Genomic DNA, 13607 nt, shown 5'->3' on the forward strand with positions numbered 1-13607 from the left:
GGTTCACAGCACAGAACAGACCTGGAGTTCTAAACAGTTGTGTTGCATTATGGTAATAATGGGAGTGAATCAGCTGGCCCTTCTGCAGCCCCATTCACACCTTGGAGGACTCCAACTAGGTTGCCCAGCCAGGCAGGGATTCCCTCCTCGGACCAACAACCCCCAGGGCAGAGTTGTTGGCAAACAGAAGCTGGAGAGGTGCCCAGAGAGAGGTAGTGACCTTCCCAAAGTCACACAGCCAGCAAACAGCAGAGATGGGACATGAATCCAGTTTCCTCTGTTCCTCTGCCTCCCTGGCCACTGGTCTTCTGTCCTGTGCATCCCACTTGCCCTCTCCCTCCCTGAGCTGTGATGTCAGGAGCCCCAAGGACCATGAAAAGTAACCAGTGTGAGGACTGTTATCAGGTCCCTCATCTCCTGCTGCAAACCCAAACACAGAGCAAGGTTCCCACAAGCTCCTTCTTCACAAAGTCCTGCCCAGCTGGGCAGCCTGAGCTTGTGCCCTCTGGCCCTGGATGTGGATGAGGTCAGCTTTAAGTGAAAGCCTAGGGGGCTGAAGACTGGGACCCTGGGGCCCTGCACAGCAGGACAGCAGAGTCTGGGCTCCAGGTCCAGCACTGTCACTCCGGCCCTGCAGCCACCATCTCTCCAGGGTAGCCCGAGCCAAAACAATTTCCAATTCAGCACATAGTGGGCCTGCCACATGGTATCATCTGCCAGGATTTCAGGGCCTGACAAGGGCTATTAGTAGCAAACGTGGCTTAACAGAAGGAGCCCTTTTCCCCGGGGAAGAATGAGATGGGAATCTCTGATCCAATCTCCTTCCATGCTCTGACAAAATTTCACTGGAAAATTTTATTGAAAAAAAACAATTGTACAAATAAGATCTTTGTTTGACAGCAACAAAGGCTCATTTCCCCCCTTTCCTCCCCATCTTTGAAAATCTATAAAAGGGAAAAAAAAATGTTCATCCCCATGATGCCTGACTGGAGTCTGCCCAAGAGCTCCCCCTGCCCCCCCATAAGCTATACCCGACCCCCTCACTGGGGTCAGACCCATGGGGGGGGCAGGGGCAGGGGGCAGGTACATGTCCCAGGGGCTGCAGCACCTAGTTTTATAGTTGAGGGAAGTCAGAAGATTGGGAGGGAGCCGGGGAGGGGCTGAGGTGGTGGTGGTATCAGGAAGAGGGCCCCCATTCCATGAGGGCTTGGCTAAATCCCCAGCTCGATTCTGTCTCACAGATGAGAAAGCACACAGCTATAAATATGAACACTGACTGAGGCAGCCTGGATCCCAGGGCCGAGAGCAGGGCTCCACGATTACTGCCCAGCTCCCACAGGATGTGGGGTCTCTGGGCTCAGCATCCTGACATCTGGGGGCCTGTGTCCAGGCAGAGTGAATCCTGGCTGGGAAGGTCTGCTCAGACACAGCCAGCCCCCCTGTTTTCCCACCCCCACCCCATGGACCATCCAAGGTCAGTACCTCAGCTCCCCACCCCCATAGCACCCATGTGTCTCAGGAGCCTCCCGCTGCCCCGTGCCATCCCACACCCACCCTGGGGCCCTACAACTCGTCTCGCATCTTGTCACCCTTGGGCCGGACCAGGCGCCCGATGAACAGCAGGGAGCCGCTCTGGGTGTCTCGAACCAGGAAGATGAAGGGGTGGTCGGCGTAGAAGAGCTTGGGGCTGCGCAGCTCCTCACGCCCATAGATGTCCTGGTCGAAGGGGTTGCCGTCTGTGTCCCACTCGAAGGCGGTGGCGTGGAAAACACTGGCCAGGTACAGGTCCTTCTTGCCGGACATGCGAGACAGGTCTGCCTTGTTCTTGTCGATGGCCTCAGTCAGACCCAGCCCAGCCAGGTGTTTCTGCAGGACCAGGTGAGTGCCGGTGAGGCCACGGTGGGTAAGGCTCCTAGACCCTCACCCTCCACCCACACCGCCTGCCGTCTCCTCCCGTCTCTTCCCTCAGAGCAGAGATGACCACTCCCTGCCACCTTCTGTGTGCCAGACATGGCGTGGGCACTGCCAAGCACTGCTTTCCTAATTCTCATGAAAACCCTGCAACAGCTTCCAATCACCACGTCACAGATGAGGAAACTAAGGCCCAGGGGGAAAAGGCAGAATCTATGCCTGGCCCCGCCGAGCCACCTTGACCTGTGCTTCTCAGACTGTGGGTGGTGGGTCGCCAGCATCAGCGTGACCCAGGGGCTTACACGAAGCGCACATTCCCTGGCTCCAGCCCAGAGCCACGGAATCACAATCTCTGGGGGTGGGCTGGGAACCTTTTGAACCAACTCTCCAGGTAATTCTTGACACACTCGTTTGAGAAAGACTTATCCTAAGGACAGCTATGACCACATCACTCTGGGGCTTAAAACCTTTCCAGAGTGATATGATATCTGGGATTTGCTTCAGAATAATCTGATGGGTGAGGAATGGGTGTGTATAAATGAATCCTTATTGGTCATGAGCTGACGATGGTTGATGTTGGGTGACGGATGCATGAGGGTTCCTGATACTAATCTCTCTTTAATATATCTTTATACATTTCCATAGTAAAAAGTCAAAACGCACACACACACACACACACACACTCTTCTAAGGCTCCACACCCTGGAAGCCAAGGACAAGCTCTTTCCTGTGACCTGTGCTTGCACTGCAGCCTTAACCCTCAGTATGTCCCACTCCGCTCTCCACTCAACAGCCTCCCTGAAACTGCATCCTCGATGGCATCTCAGTGGCTACCCTGTCTCTGTAGGTCCCTTTAGACTCCACGTCTTCCGGGAAGGCTTCCCTATCCCACAAGACTGGAGCCGCGCCTCTCTGGGCCTCAGCACCCCTGGCCTCCCTCTGGCTATCAGTGTGTGGTCCTGTCTGTCTCTCCCACCTGGCTCAGAGCTCCCTCAAGGCAGGGCCCATATTCAGGGCTCTCCCTGGCTCTCAGTGCAGAAGAGGTGGCAGTAAAGGACTGTCGGCTGAGTGAACAGCAGCCTTCAGGGCCCAGGCTTCTGCGGGACAGTGCACTTCCCCAGCATGGCCAAACGGGCACGAGACCTAGGGATCTGAGAGTCAGGGTGTCCTGAGACAGGCATTCTAGGCCCAGCTATTCCAGTCCCCTTGACTTTGCACAAATCACCCTCTTGGAATTTCCCAACTCAATCTATTGCAGGATAGCGGGTAGTGTGTCCAGCCAGGGTGCCAGGAAAACACGGGAGAAAGAAAGGGAGTCAGATGACAGCAACTGCAGGAGAAAGGGCTGGGGTAGAGTCGGGACAAGCGCAAGAGGGAGACAGGTGGCTCCTCTGGAAACCCTCAGTGCCGTCTACAGTACAGACCACACAAGTTCCACTAGTCTCCAGTTTGGAGCCTAAGCCCCATCTCATCTCAAGCTTTCTTTCTCCACGCTCTCTCAGCAACAAGTCTGAAACAATTCTGTAGGTGAGAGACCTGCCAAGGAATCATTTCTAGAATCCAAGGAAGGAATGAGATGAAAGTTTTCCCTTTCGAGTAGAGGAAAAAATCTTTCTCTCCTGATTGACAAAAAGGCCACCCTGAGTTTTCACCTTGAGAACTAACTGCAGCTCCACTGCTTACTAGCCAGGGTGACCTTAGCGAGTCACTGCTTCTCTCTGAGCCGCTGCCCACCACCCAGGGTGGTCATGAGGGAGAAATGATGTTGAGCGGGTTTGGTTAAGTTTCCAGCCAAGTGACTCAGAGCTGAAAGCCATTATTAGTCTTATTACTGCATGGGGGACAATCCTCCAGCTTGAACAGTCTATACACGCATACCCCAGAGATACTGCGGGTTCAGTTCCAGACCACCACAATAAAGTGAATATTTCAATAAAGGGAGTCACACGAACTTTTTGGTTTCCCGGTGCATATAAAAGTTATGTTTACACTATACTGTAGTCTATTAACTCTGCAATAGTATTATGTCTTAAAAAATCAATGTACATACCTTAATTAAAAATACTTTATTGCTAAAAAATGCTAACCATCATCTGAGCCTTCAGGGAGTCAATCTTTTTGCTGGTGGAGGGTTTGAAATATTGCGAGAATTACTGAAACGTGACACAGAGGCACGAAGCGAGCAAATGCTGTTGGAAAAGTGGAGCCAATAGACTTGTTTGACGCAGGATTGCCATATGTTTTCAGTTTGTAAAAAAACGCAGTAAAGCGAAGCACAATAAAATGAGGCATGCCTGCAAAAACGTCTGAGTTATTGACTGTGTGAATTTGGATACGTTATTTAACTTTCCTGAGCCTCACTTTCCTCATCTGTAAGATAAGGTTGATAGTCCTACCTAATAAAGTTGTTTTGAGAATTAAGAGTTTAATACATGCAAAGTGCTTAGGCAGAGTGCCTAGCATACAGCACGTGCTCAATTATATTGGGTTGGCCAAAAAGTTCGTTTGGGTTTTCCATACGGTGTTACAGAAAAACCTGAACGAACTTTTTGGCCAACCCAATATTTAGCTATTGATGTTATCACCATCTTCCCAAGGGCAGGGACCATGCCTCCTCCCCCAACACAGCCCAGTACTGCCTGGACAGCCAGAGGGGCTCAGGACAGACCTGCTGAGCTGGTGAATGGTTGCCCCATGCGCCATGCCCCCCTCCAAGCCCTGTAGGCCCTTGAGTTGGGCCATCCCTCACCTGCAGGTCGTGGGTCACCTCTACCACACCCTTGGGCAGGGAGATGGCAACAGCCTTCTTCTGAATCTTCCCCATCCAGGTCTTCAGCTGCTCTTCGGTCAGCAGCTTCTCAAGGCGCTCCAGGGGCTCCACGTGGTGGGGCATGATGATGATGAGGCTGGAGAGCTTGTGCGCCAGGGGCATCTCCACGATTTGCAGCTTCTCCTTCTCGTCATCATAGTAGTTGTAGAGACCTGGGAGAAGAGCAGAAGCGGCTCTGGGAACACTGTGGGGCAGGGGCGGGCCAGGCCCCAAGCACCCTCAAGCCCCCACTTCGCCCCCCCAACCCCGCCCTGCAAGGCACCTACCTGTTCGGTGCATCATGGTGACGCCCACGGTATAGGAACGGGTCACCATGAAGCCTCGGTTGTCCACCATCTTGTGGTGGAATCTCTCATCCCAGTGTGCTGTAGTGGGAAGTAGGACACAAGGTCAGAAATAGATGCCCCCATCTTGTCAAGACACTCCCCTCAACTGCATACCCTGGATTTTTCCCTGCTCAAGGCCTTTGTTAAAGTCTTCTGGGCTCAGCTGCGGCCCACCTCCCCCCGAGCACCCAGCCCACAGAGTACATGTTCCCTGCTCTGGGGGTGTGGGTCTTGGCCCCAGGACATGCTGCCTGAAGATACGGCTCTCTACATTTAGGGCCTACCTGTTTCCACATGACAGGGGGTGCCTTCAGAAGGAGGACCCTCAGCTTAGCTACCACCACGTCCACCTCCGCCCTGACAGCTGTCAGGCATTTGCGCAACATGCGCTGAGCTAGACTTCCCACCCCACCTGCTAACTGAGGTCTGTGCCCCGGGCAGGGGATGCCCCAAGACCACCCTTCATTCTTGTCTGCAAGCCCTGTCTCTGTGCCCCCCAAAATGACCCAAAAAAACCATGAATACGTGACAGTGGCATGAGCCCTGCCCTATGTCACATACAGACGTGTATTCAAATTCAGTCTCAGTCACCAACTGGCTGCAAGACCTTTCACCCCTATCTTGGTCCCTTCATTTGTAAAAGAGGGGTCACCTCATCCTCACAGCATGCCGTGAGAGGAAGAGTGCTATCCATATAGGTACTCAAAAATACACATTAAGCCCAAATCGAATCTTCAATTCAAGATGCACCTGGACTTGAGTCTGGGCTCTCTCCTCCTAGCTGAGCCTCAGTTTCCTTACCTGTGAAATGTAGGTAACACCACCTGCCCCCAAAGTTGCTTTGAGGGTTAGTAATGATCACAGATGTGGAGCCTTTCTCCAGCTCATTACTGAGATAGAACTGATTACTAAATTTGATTCCAAGACAACAACACTCTGATGTGATGAAACACGGCAGGAGCACATCTTATGGAGTCCTTCAGTGGGGCTTGCATCTCTGTCCCGTTCCTTTAGACACAACACTACACCTCTCTGAATCTAGTGTCTCGTATGTAACAAGAGTTCAGTAACAGTGCCTCCCTCTGGGTCCACAGGTTGTTAATGAGGACTGAAGGAGCCCCAGCTGTGGTGCTCAGCACAGGAACACTGACCTGATTTGCCAGGGGCGGGGCTCCGGGGAGAGGAGGCCCCGCCCCACCGCGCCCTGCCCCGCCCCTCCGGACTCACGCTTGAAGAACATAGCATTGACCAGCAGCGCGCCGTCGGTGCGCTCCACGTCCTTGGTGACCTCGGGCAGCTTGCCGTCGGTGGTCTGCGCCGCCCACTCGTTGATGGACTGCAGGGCGCTGCGCTTGTCGCGGAAGTTGATCTTGGAGTGCTCGCAATTGTAGTGCTGCTTGCTGCTGCGCACGAAGTCCTCTGCGAAGCTCACCGAGCTGGGCCCATACAGGCGGCTGCCCAGCTTCCACGTCACGTTGCGCGCCGTGCTGTTGCTGAGCGAGCGCAGCAGCTCGCCCAGGCCCGCGTGCACCTCCTCGTCGCGCAGCTGCTCGGCGCTCAGCACCGCCTTGGCCTGTGACGCCGTGGCCGCCTTGCCGCCCAGCGACACTAGCCCCAGGGACGAGGCCACCACCACAGGCGACAGCAGGATGTTCTCCACCGCCTGGTCCTTGGCCATGGCCTGGTACAGGCTGAAGGCCAGGCCGGCGCTGCGCTCAGCAAACGTGGCCGCCTTGGGGCTCAGCTTCTCAGCCGGTCCGGGAGCTGCTGTAGCCGCGGGTTTCTTCACCTCGGCGGCCAGGGCCCTGGCCAGTAGGCAGAAGGTGCTGACGAGCAGAAGGGCACGCATGGCTGGGAGGCGGGGTGTGAGCACCACGGAGGACCTGTGAGGGTGGCAGAGAGAGGGTGGCCCTGAAGCCCTAGTCGTTCCTCGCCAACAACCATCCCTAGCCTCTGGCTGTCACCAAGTCCCCTGGAGATGGGAGCAAGACGGCCCAGAGCTCTAGGGAGCCCGGACCTAACTCCGGGTTGCCCAGATTGGGGGTCTCCGTCTGCCCACTCTCTCAGAGGCCTTCTTTGACTCCCTAGCCAAAGCAGGCAAATCCCCACCTCAGCTCTATTGATTTCTTGCACTGAACTTAACATTTAGACTTATGTTTGTTATGTACTGTTTCCATCCCTAATTAGTCTGTGACCTCCAGGAGGGTAGGAAACCTAGCTAGTCTGGCTTCTGTCTATATCCCCAGTGCCTGGCACACAAGAGGCCTCAGCTGTTCCTTAATGAACAAAAACCAGGGCCACTTGCCCAAACGTGGGGCCTTTAGTTATTAGCTCTGATCTCATACAACCCTGGGGCCCTTTTCCAGTGGGGAAAAAAAAAAGTGGTAGATGGGCTCAGGGTCTGCATGAAACTCAGGGGCCTGGACAAAGGATGTCATGTGGGGTGGAGGTACAGGCCTGCTCCTCCCCGAATGCCTTTCCTCCTGCCCTGGGATGTTAATGAGTCGCCAGTTGGTTCACTCATTAAATGAGAGAGTCCAGATGCTCTGCTCTGCTGCCCCAAGGGTGACCTTGAGTTCGCCTGTGTGCATGTGTGTGTGCTCCCCTCTCTGAGCCTCAGGCGCCATTTTCCAAGTTGTATGGGTCTAGGTCTCCATGCCCAGGCTTCTGTCTCGGCAGGGACTTGCCTGCCCGTCTGCCCACAGCCCCTGGAGCGGATGTGAAATCCCCAGGACAAAAGCGGGGGGAGCCGGCGGGTGTGTGGGGGGGAAGGTTTCCTGAGAGGAAGGATACTAAGGGAGAGGGTAAGTCACAGCTCAAAGGAACAATGACACCAACACCCCTTCACCAGAGGCTGGTGGCCAGATGTGTGTTCATTCTCCCAGGAAGCTGGGCCACCTCAGATTCCATTCTTCCCTCCCATCTGACAGTCATCACCACACGTGCCTATCTACTCTGTGGCTTCAAGATTGCCCTCAGGTCCCCTCCTCAAACCACAGCAGTAGCAGTGGCCCCTAGGACAAGCCCCTCTCCCCTCTCTGGGGCCTCCCATCAGGACAGTCTCTCCACATGGACTTATTTCCACACTCCTCCAATCTGAGGTCATTTCCGCTTCTCCAGGCAGCACAAGGGAAGAGGAGGTGACATGGCAAAGGGAAGGTTTGGAAGGAGCCGCGGTGATCCCATGGCTCTGGCAGATTCCATCTCATGGTCCTCAAGAAGACGGAAAACTCAGAATCCTGGTGGACGACCCTCAGGCCTTGAACCTGCCTGGGGAGCACCGGCTTTCTGCGAAGACTCTACTGCTGCAGCCATCCTGTGAACCAAGCCAAGGCCCCCCTCCCTGGGCTGCCACCTCCTTGGAGGTGCGGTGCAGAGGAGAAGCAAAAGGTACATGGGGAGAGGTGGTGGGAGGAGGGAAGGCCACTGAGCCCCACAGCTGCCTGGGGGGCGGTATCAAAGAGATCTGTAGCCTAGAGTATGGATTGCAGAGGTAAGACAGAATTTCACCCTAAAGAACGGATTGGGAAGGGAATATCTCAGGGCCCAGCCCGCCTTCCTCCCAGCCCTAGCTACTTCCCCACCAGGCCTGGAGCCTCAAAGGCAGAGCGGCCATATAATTATTGTACAAAAAAAGACACTTAAGAGTGTAAAATGGGACACTACTAATTATTAGGCCAGGACAACAGGCATATATATGGTCATCCTATTCAAAGGCCGCCTTTAGTCCAGACAGCTGATGCCAGAGCTGGGACCTCTGCAGAGGCCACCAGCATCCCCTTGAGAGACAGTCTCGGAGTCTAGTTCACAGCCTTGCCACGTGGCAGGCACTGTCTTGACAGCCCCACCCCCAGCCAACCAGGACCTTAAAGGGCTGGGAGGGGCTTTTTAAGAAAGCTCCAAATGACTAGTTTGGGATTCCTCAGGCAGCCACACAGCTGCGCTCCTGCGCCGGGTGACGTGGCAGGCTGGAAACTGAATTATCTGCACCCGCCTGCAGAGGGGGGCTTCCTATTCGGGAAGCGGGAGGCCTGGGTTCAGGTCCCAGGGGGTGCCACGGAGCCTCCCTGGCCCTAGCTTCCAGCCCGCAACGTCACTCTCTGCAGGGAGATGTGCAGCTATGGAGAAGGGCTGCCCTGTTAACCCAGCAGTAGGAACGGAGGAAGGCAAGTCACTGCAAGCAAGCCAGCCTCCCACAGCCCAGCCCCTGTTGCTACAGAGAAATCCTAGCCCTTAGGCTAAGGTTAGAAGATTTATACTCCCATAAAGAAAAATACACGAGCCCAGAACCAAGGGCTGTGCCCACAGCTAGCCAGGCCAAGTTGAGACTGGGTTCCAGATTTTTGTAAGTAGAGGGAAGGGAAGCAGATGCTGGGGGGGGACCACCAGAAGGGCTCTCGAACACTTGAGGAGGGCTAAAGTACCTTGAAACTGCCTCAGGGGGAGGTCAATGCCTGCCTTTTTCATTCTGAAAGAAAACAGAAGAGTGAGGAGGATGGGATGGGGCAGAGCTGGCGTGGTGGTGAGGAGGGGGCCTGGTAGGCCCAGCCCCCATATGGAACCCTGTCTGCACTGCCCCTGGCAGAAGGAAGACGTAACCAGTCCCAGATCTACAATGACCTTGGAGGTCATTCACTTCACCAAACAGTGGGAGAAACTGAGGCCAGAGAGCGGGCAGGGAGCCACCTCCAGTCCACCAAGGATCAGTGGGGGTCAGGCTTCCTAGCACAGGGCTCCTTCCTCCCAGAAGCACCCACAGAGCCCCTCTGGAGGGCTGGATGTGGTGTCCTGTTACACAGCCCGTGAAAAAACATTTCTGCTGGGAATCCCGGTGACCAGAGACAAAAGGAGGGGACGCGGAGGCCTCAGGAAGGGGGGATGGGCAGATGAACTGCCAGAGGACAGTAGGGTGTGGTCCCAGCCAGAGACTTCCAGGGAACCAAAGCCCCCTGATTTTCCTTCGGCCTCCATCCGGCCTCCATCCGGGCCCTGCAGACCAGCGGGACCAGCCGGAAGCCCGGGAAGAGGAGGGGCCAGGCCTTTCTGGTCACGCTGGAAGCGGTTTCATTCTTCTTCCACCACTCCAGCCGTCTCAGGAATGTCCCTAAGCTGGGGGCAGGGAACCCCGGCCTCTTAAGTAGCCTTAACCCTGCAGTTACTCCAGGAACCAGGTGGCGGTGGACAGAATTAGAGTGGGTGACTCAAAGCCTTCTAGGGAGCGCCCCCTTGTCCCTTCTGTGGGAGGACGCACCCCTTTTTGGAGGGAAGTGGGGGAGACTGGTGCTGGCTGCCGATCAGAAATGGAGCCGCGGTGGGGGACTCCTCCCAAACCATGGGGACCCCAAGAGCCAAGTAAAAGTCAAGGCTATTTCACCTCCTTTTCCTACCACCCTACCTCAGGAGGCTCAGATGCGCCCCCAGCAAGCCTGTGAGGAGGGTGGTCCACTGGCCCTTGGGCCTCAACCCCACAACTGGAGGCACCCCGACATGCAAAGCCAGCCTGGCCTCCCTGTCCCTGCTGGAAGGCATTCCAGACCCCATCTTCTCCCTCCTTGATCCTGCAGAGGGACGAGCCTCAGCATCCCGGCTCCCAGCCCCACTGTTTCCTCTCTGCCACCAGCACCCCTGCCTCACACTTCTGCGGAACCCTGCACTTTTTCCGGGCCCTCTGAGTGCCCCGACTCCCCATCCCGGCTCTGATCTCTGCTCTGGCCCTCGGGCTCGCTCCGCCATCACCCCGCAGCCCCGGGTTCTCCATGCCGAACCCTCCAGCTGTCCCCAAAGTGCCAGGGACTCCAGTTTGCGGGCTCTGGAGTGGCCCCTAAACGCTCCCGCGGGCCGCTCTCCCCTCTCGTTTTCTTGAGCACCCCCAAAGCTCCCGCCGCTCTCCCCGGCCGCTCCCGCCCCACCCGGGCCGCCCCCGCCCCTCACCTGGCCGGGCTGTGCTGGCGCCGGGACCGCAGTCACAGTGCCGCACTCGAGCCGCGAACGGATTCCACTCTCCGCCGCGCCCCCGCTCTCCAGATCTATATATGGCGTTCCCCCACCCCACCTCCCTCCCGTCCCGAGAAACTTCTGGAAAGTTAGAAAAGCTTCCGGAGGGCGCCCCGGCTCCGCCAAAAAAAGCCAAAGACCTCCCCCAAACCGCCCCGGCTCCCGCCTCTCCCTCTGCGGGCAGTCACCCGGCCCCTGGGTCCTACTGCCCCCCTCATCGGACGGGGTCGCGGCACCCGGGGAGCTCCTGCCTTGAGGCTGGGCGCCCGGGGCCCGCACGACTGCAGAGCGAGCAGGCATCCTTTGATTCAGCTGAGACTCTGCACCCTAGTGGGAGCTCGGAACACTTAGCTGGAGGGGACATGGGTCTCCAGGGTCCAACTCCCCGGAGAGGAGCCCCCTAACACCCCAAGGCTCTTTGCACAAGCCAGCTACCCCTGATTGCACATTCCTTCCAGCACCCCTTTCCCTGCAGCAGCTCTGCCTCCAAGTGGATCCATTCCTTCATTTTTGAGCTGAAACTTAATTGGGTTCCCCTACACACCCCCTCCTCAGTCAGGGCCCCTCTCCTTCCTCTCAGGGGAGGTGGTCAGAGGTTGGGAGGCAGCACCCTTCTCCATGTGCAGTTTATCCTGAACACCTTGGAGCTCAACCTCAGTGGCTAACCCAACAGGAAGAGTGGTCGGGCCAGTCCCAGTACCTGACCCTCACCTAGGAAAGTATTGGAGACACCTGGGAAACACCACATGGTCTGCCTGGGCCTGGAGGGGTGCACAGGAAGAAAACCTTGGCTGTCAACTAACTAATATACTGTGTGCCCCTAAAGAAGTTACTTTCCTTTCTGGGCCTCAGTTCCTTTGTGAAATGTCATTCCTTGCTTCCTTTCCTTGTCTGTCTCTGTCTCTGTGTCTCTGTCCTTGGTCGTCCCTGCCCCCTCCCTGTCTGGGTCCTCTCCCACAGGTCTCACTATCAACTCCTCTTGCCCCACCCTTCCCCAGTTGATAGCCTCTTGAGCTCTGAGCTAAGCTGGGGTATTCATTTCCGTTCCAGGTGCAGAAGACACAACCAAGAACAGGACAAAGTCCCTGCCCTTAGGATGAACATTCTGAGGGGGGTATGCACATCTTAGTAGGGAACTTGAGAAGGTAGAGGATGATTTAGGACATCCCCCTCCCTCCCCCAAATCTTTAATAGGGAAATCATAGATAACCCATGGACCCCAGTATGGAGAGGAAGGGACAGACACTTCACTCACGCACTCATTCATTCAATCAGCAAACTGTGCTGAATATCTTCTTGCTTCCAGGTGCATCTCTGGATCTTGGGGAGCAAAGGAAGCCCAGCACCCAAAAGATGAATCATCCAGGTCCCTGGCAGCAGAGGTGAGGGGAGGGCACTTTCTGGCTACCCCAGTGGTGGGAGTGACTAACTTCTCAGTCTGGCTTAGGTTCAAAGTCTGATTACAAGGATTGTGGGAAACCTTAGATCCCAAGAGCTTCAGATTCTTCGAATCAGGGTCAAAGAATCAGAGATCACTTGAACCTTAAGGTAGTCATCACAGAATATGATATCCCCATGAAATCTTTGAATTCATACAAGGAATCTTAGAATGTTTACTCTCAGAGTCAAAGAATCTTAGAATAAAAGTATTGAGGACTCTGGGCTGCAAGGCATCTCAGAGGTCATGGATTCCTGTCTGTAGCCCCTAGCGGAAGTCCTCTCTGCAGTACCCCAAAAAGGCAAGCACCCAGGTTCCTCCAAGAACAGGGAGCTCACCTCCCTCGGAGGCAGACCAGTATCCTTTTCTTAGGACAGGTCTGATTGTTGACAAAATCTCTTCGCCTCAGGGCAGTGTCCATCTCTTTGGTGCAGCTGTCCTGGTTTTCATGTACTTCCCTCTGCCTCATCTGTGTATTGTTTTTAAGAATAAGTCCTTGCTATTCAAGGAAACTGAGAAAATCGCCTGGGTCCCAGGCCCAACTCCACCCTCTACCCCACCCCCAGCTTGGCCCTCAGGTGGTAATTGGCCAGTCAGCTAAGGGTCCATCAAAGCTGGTGTAATGAAAGAGAGGTTTGCCTTGATTTTCAGCAGGTCCAGATGTCAGAATCCCGCAGAGATTTCCTTTCCTCCACACCCTTTCATCTCTTAGCTCTCTGAAGCCTCACCAGAAGTTTAGGGGAAAGCTGAGTGCTACGACCCTCAGTGACGGCCCTGAGGGGGAAGGGTAAACTGAGGCTCGCTCTGTTAGATAAACCCAGAATCCTAGAAGGTCAGAGTAGAAAGGACCAATGCCCACCATATACCGATAGGGTAGCTGAGGCCTAGGGAGGGGGCTGGGTCTGGAGACGCTCTACCAGACTCACTAGACCAATACTGTAGCTCAGACTGGGTCAGAAGCCTCCTCTATGGCATTGTGCTGCGTTCTCTCCGTGTCATCACCCTGTATGGTCACTGAATGTCATTGGAGATTTTGGATGGGCAGAGATTTCTTCTCACTCTGAGTGCCCAGTACCCAGCACATGGTGTGCCCAGAAAAGGCATACGG

General features: G+C 55.4%; 1 protein-coding gene across 2 annotated transcripts; it reads right to left on the reverse strand.

Annotated features, from left to right (window-relative positions):
* Nucleotides 1–775: 775 nt before the first annotated feature.
* On the reverse strand, nucleotides 776–11136 carry SERPINH1 (serpin family H member 1). 2 transcript variants are annotated; one of them, XM_082659557.1, is made up of 6 exons: nucleotides 10999–11058; nucleotides 9492–9535; nucleotides 6295–6950; nucleotides 5008–5106; nucleotides 4661–4893; nucleotides 776–1866 (listed from the first exon to the last, which is right to left on the reverse strand). In XM_082659557.1, exons 3-6 carry the CDS (start codon nucleotides 6914–6916, stop codon nucleotides 1564–1566), a joined length of 1257 nt encoding a protein of 418 aa, XP_082515683.1. In that variant the 5' UTR covers nucleotides 6917–6950; nucleotides 9492–9535; nucleotides 10999–11058; the 3' UTR covers nucleotides 776–1563. The 2 variants fall into 2 exon arrangements, with proteins under 2 accessions (XP_082515683.1, XP_082515682.1); XM_082659556.1 differs by lacking the exon at nucleotides 9492–9535 and having other exon boundaries at nucleotides 10999–11136.
* Between the last annotated feature and the right edge of the window lie 2471 nt (nucleotides 11137–13607).

This window comes from Grampus griseus, assembly GCF_964374135.1.
Source record: "Grampus griseus genome assembly, chromosome: 8".
Lineage (NCBI taxonomy): Eukaryota > Metazoa > Chordata > Mammalia > Artiodactyla > Delphinidae > Grampus > Grampus griseus.

Bases quoted from the DNA above. Each gene is read 5' to 3' on its own strand.
- SERPINH1 (XM_082659556.1), bottom strand. From the start codon at position 6,916: ATGCGTGCCCTTCTGCTCGTCAGCACCTTCTGCCTACTGGCCAGGGCC. The intron at 4,894-5,007 runs GTAGGTGCCTTG...CTCTTCTCCCAG, and splicing joins CACCATGATGCACCGAACAG to GTCTCTACAACTACTATGAT. The intron at 1,867-4,660 runs GTGAGGGATGGC...CTGGTCCTGCAG, and splicing joins AGGTGACCCACGACCTGCAG to AAACACCTGGCTGGGCTGGG.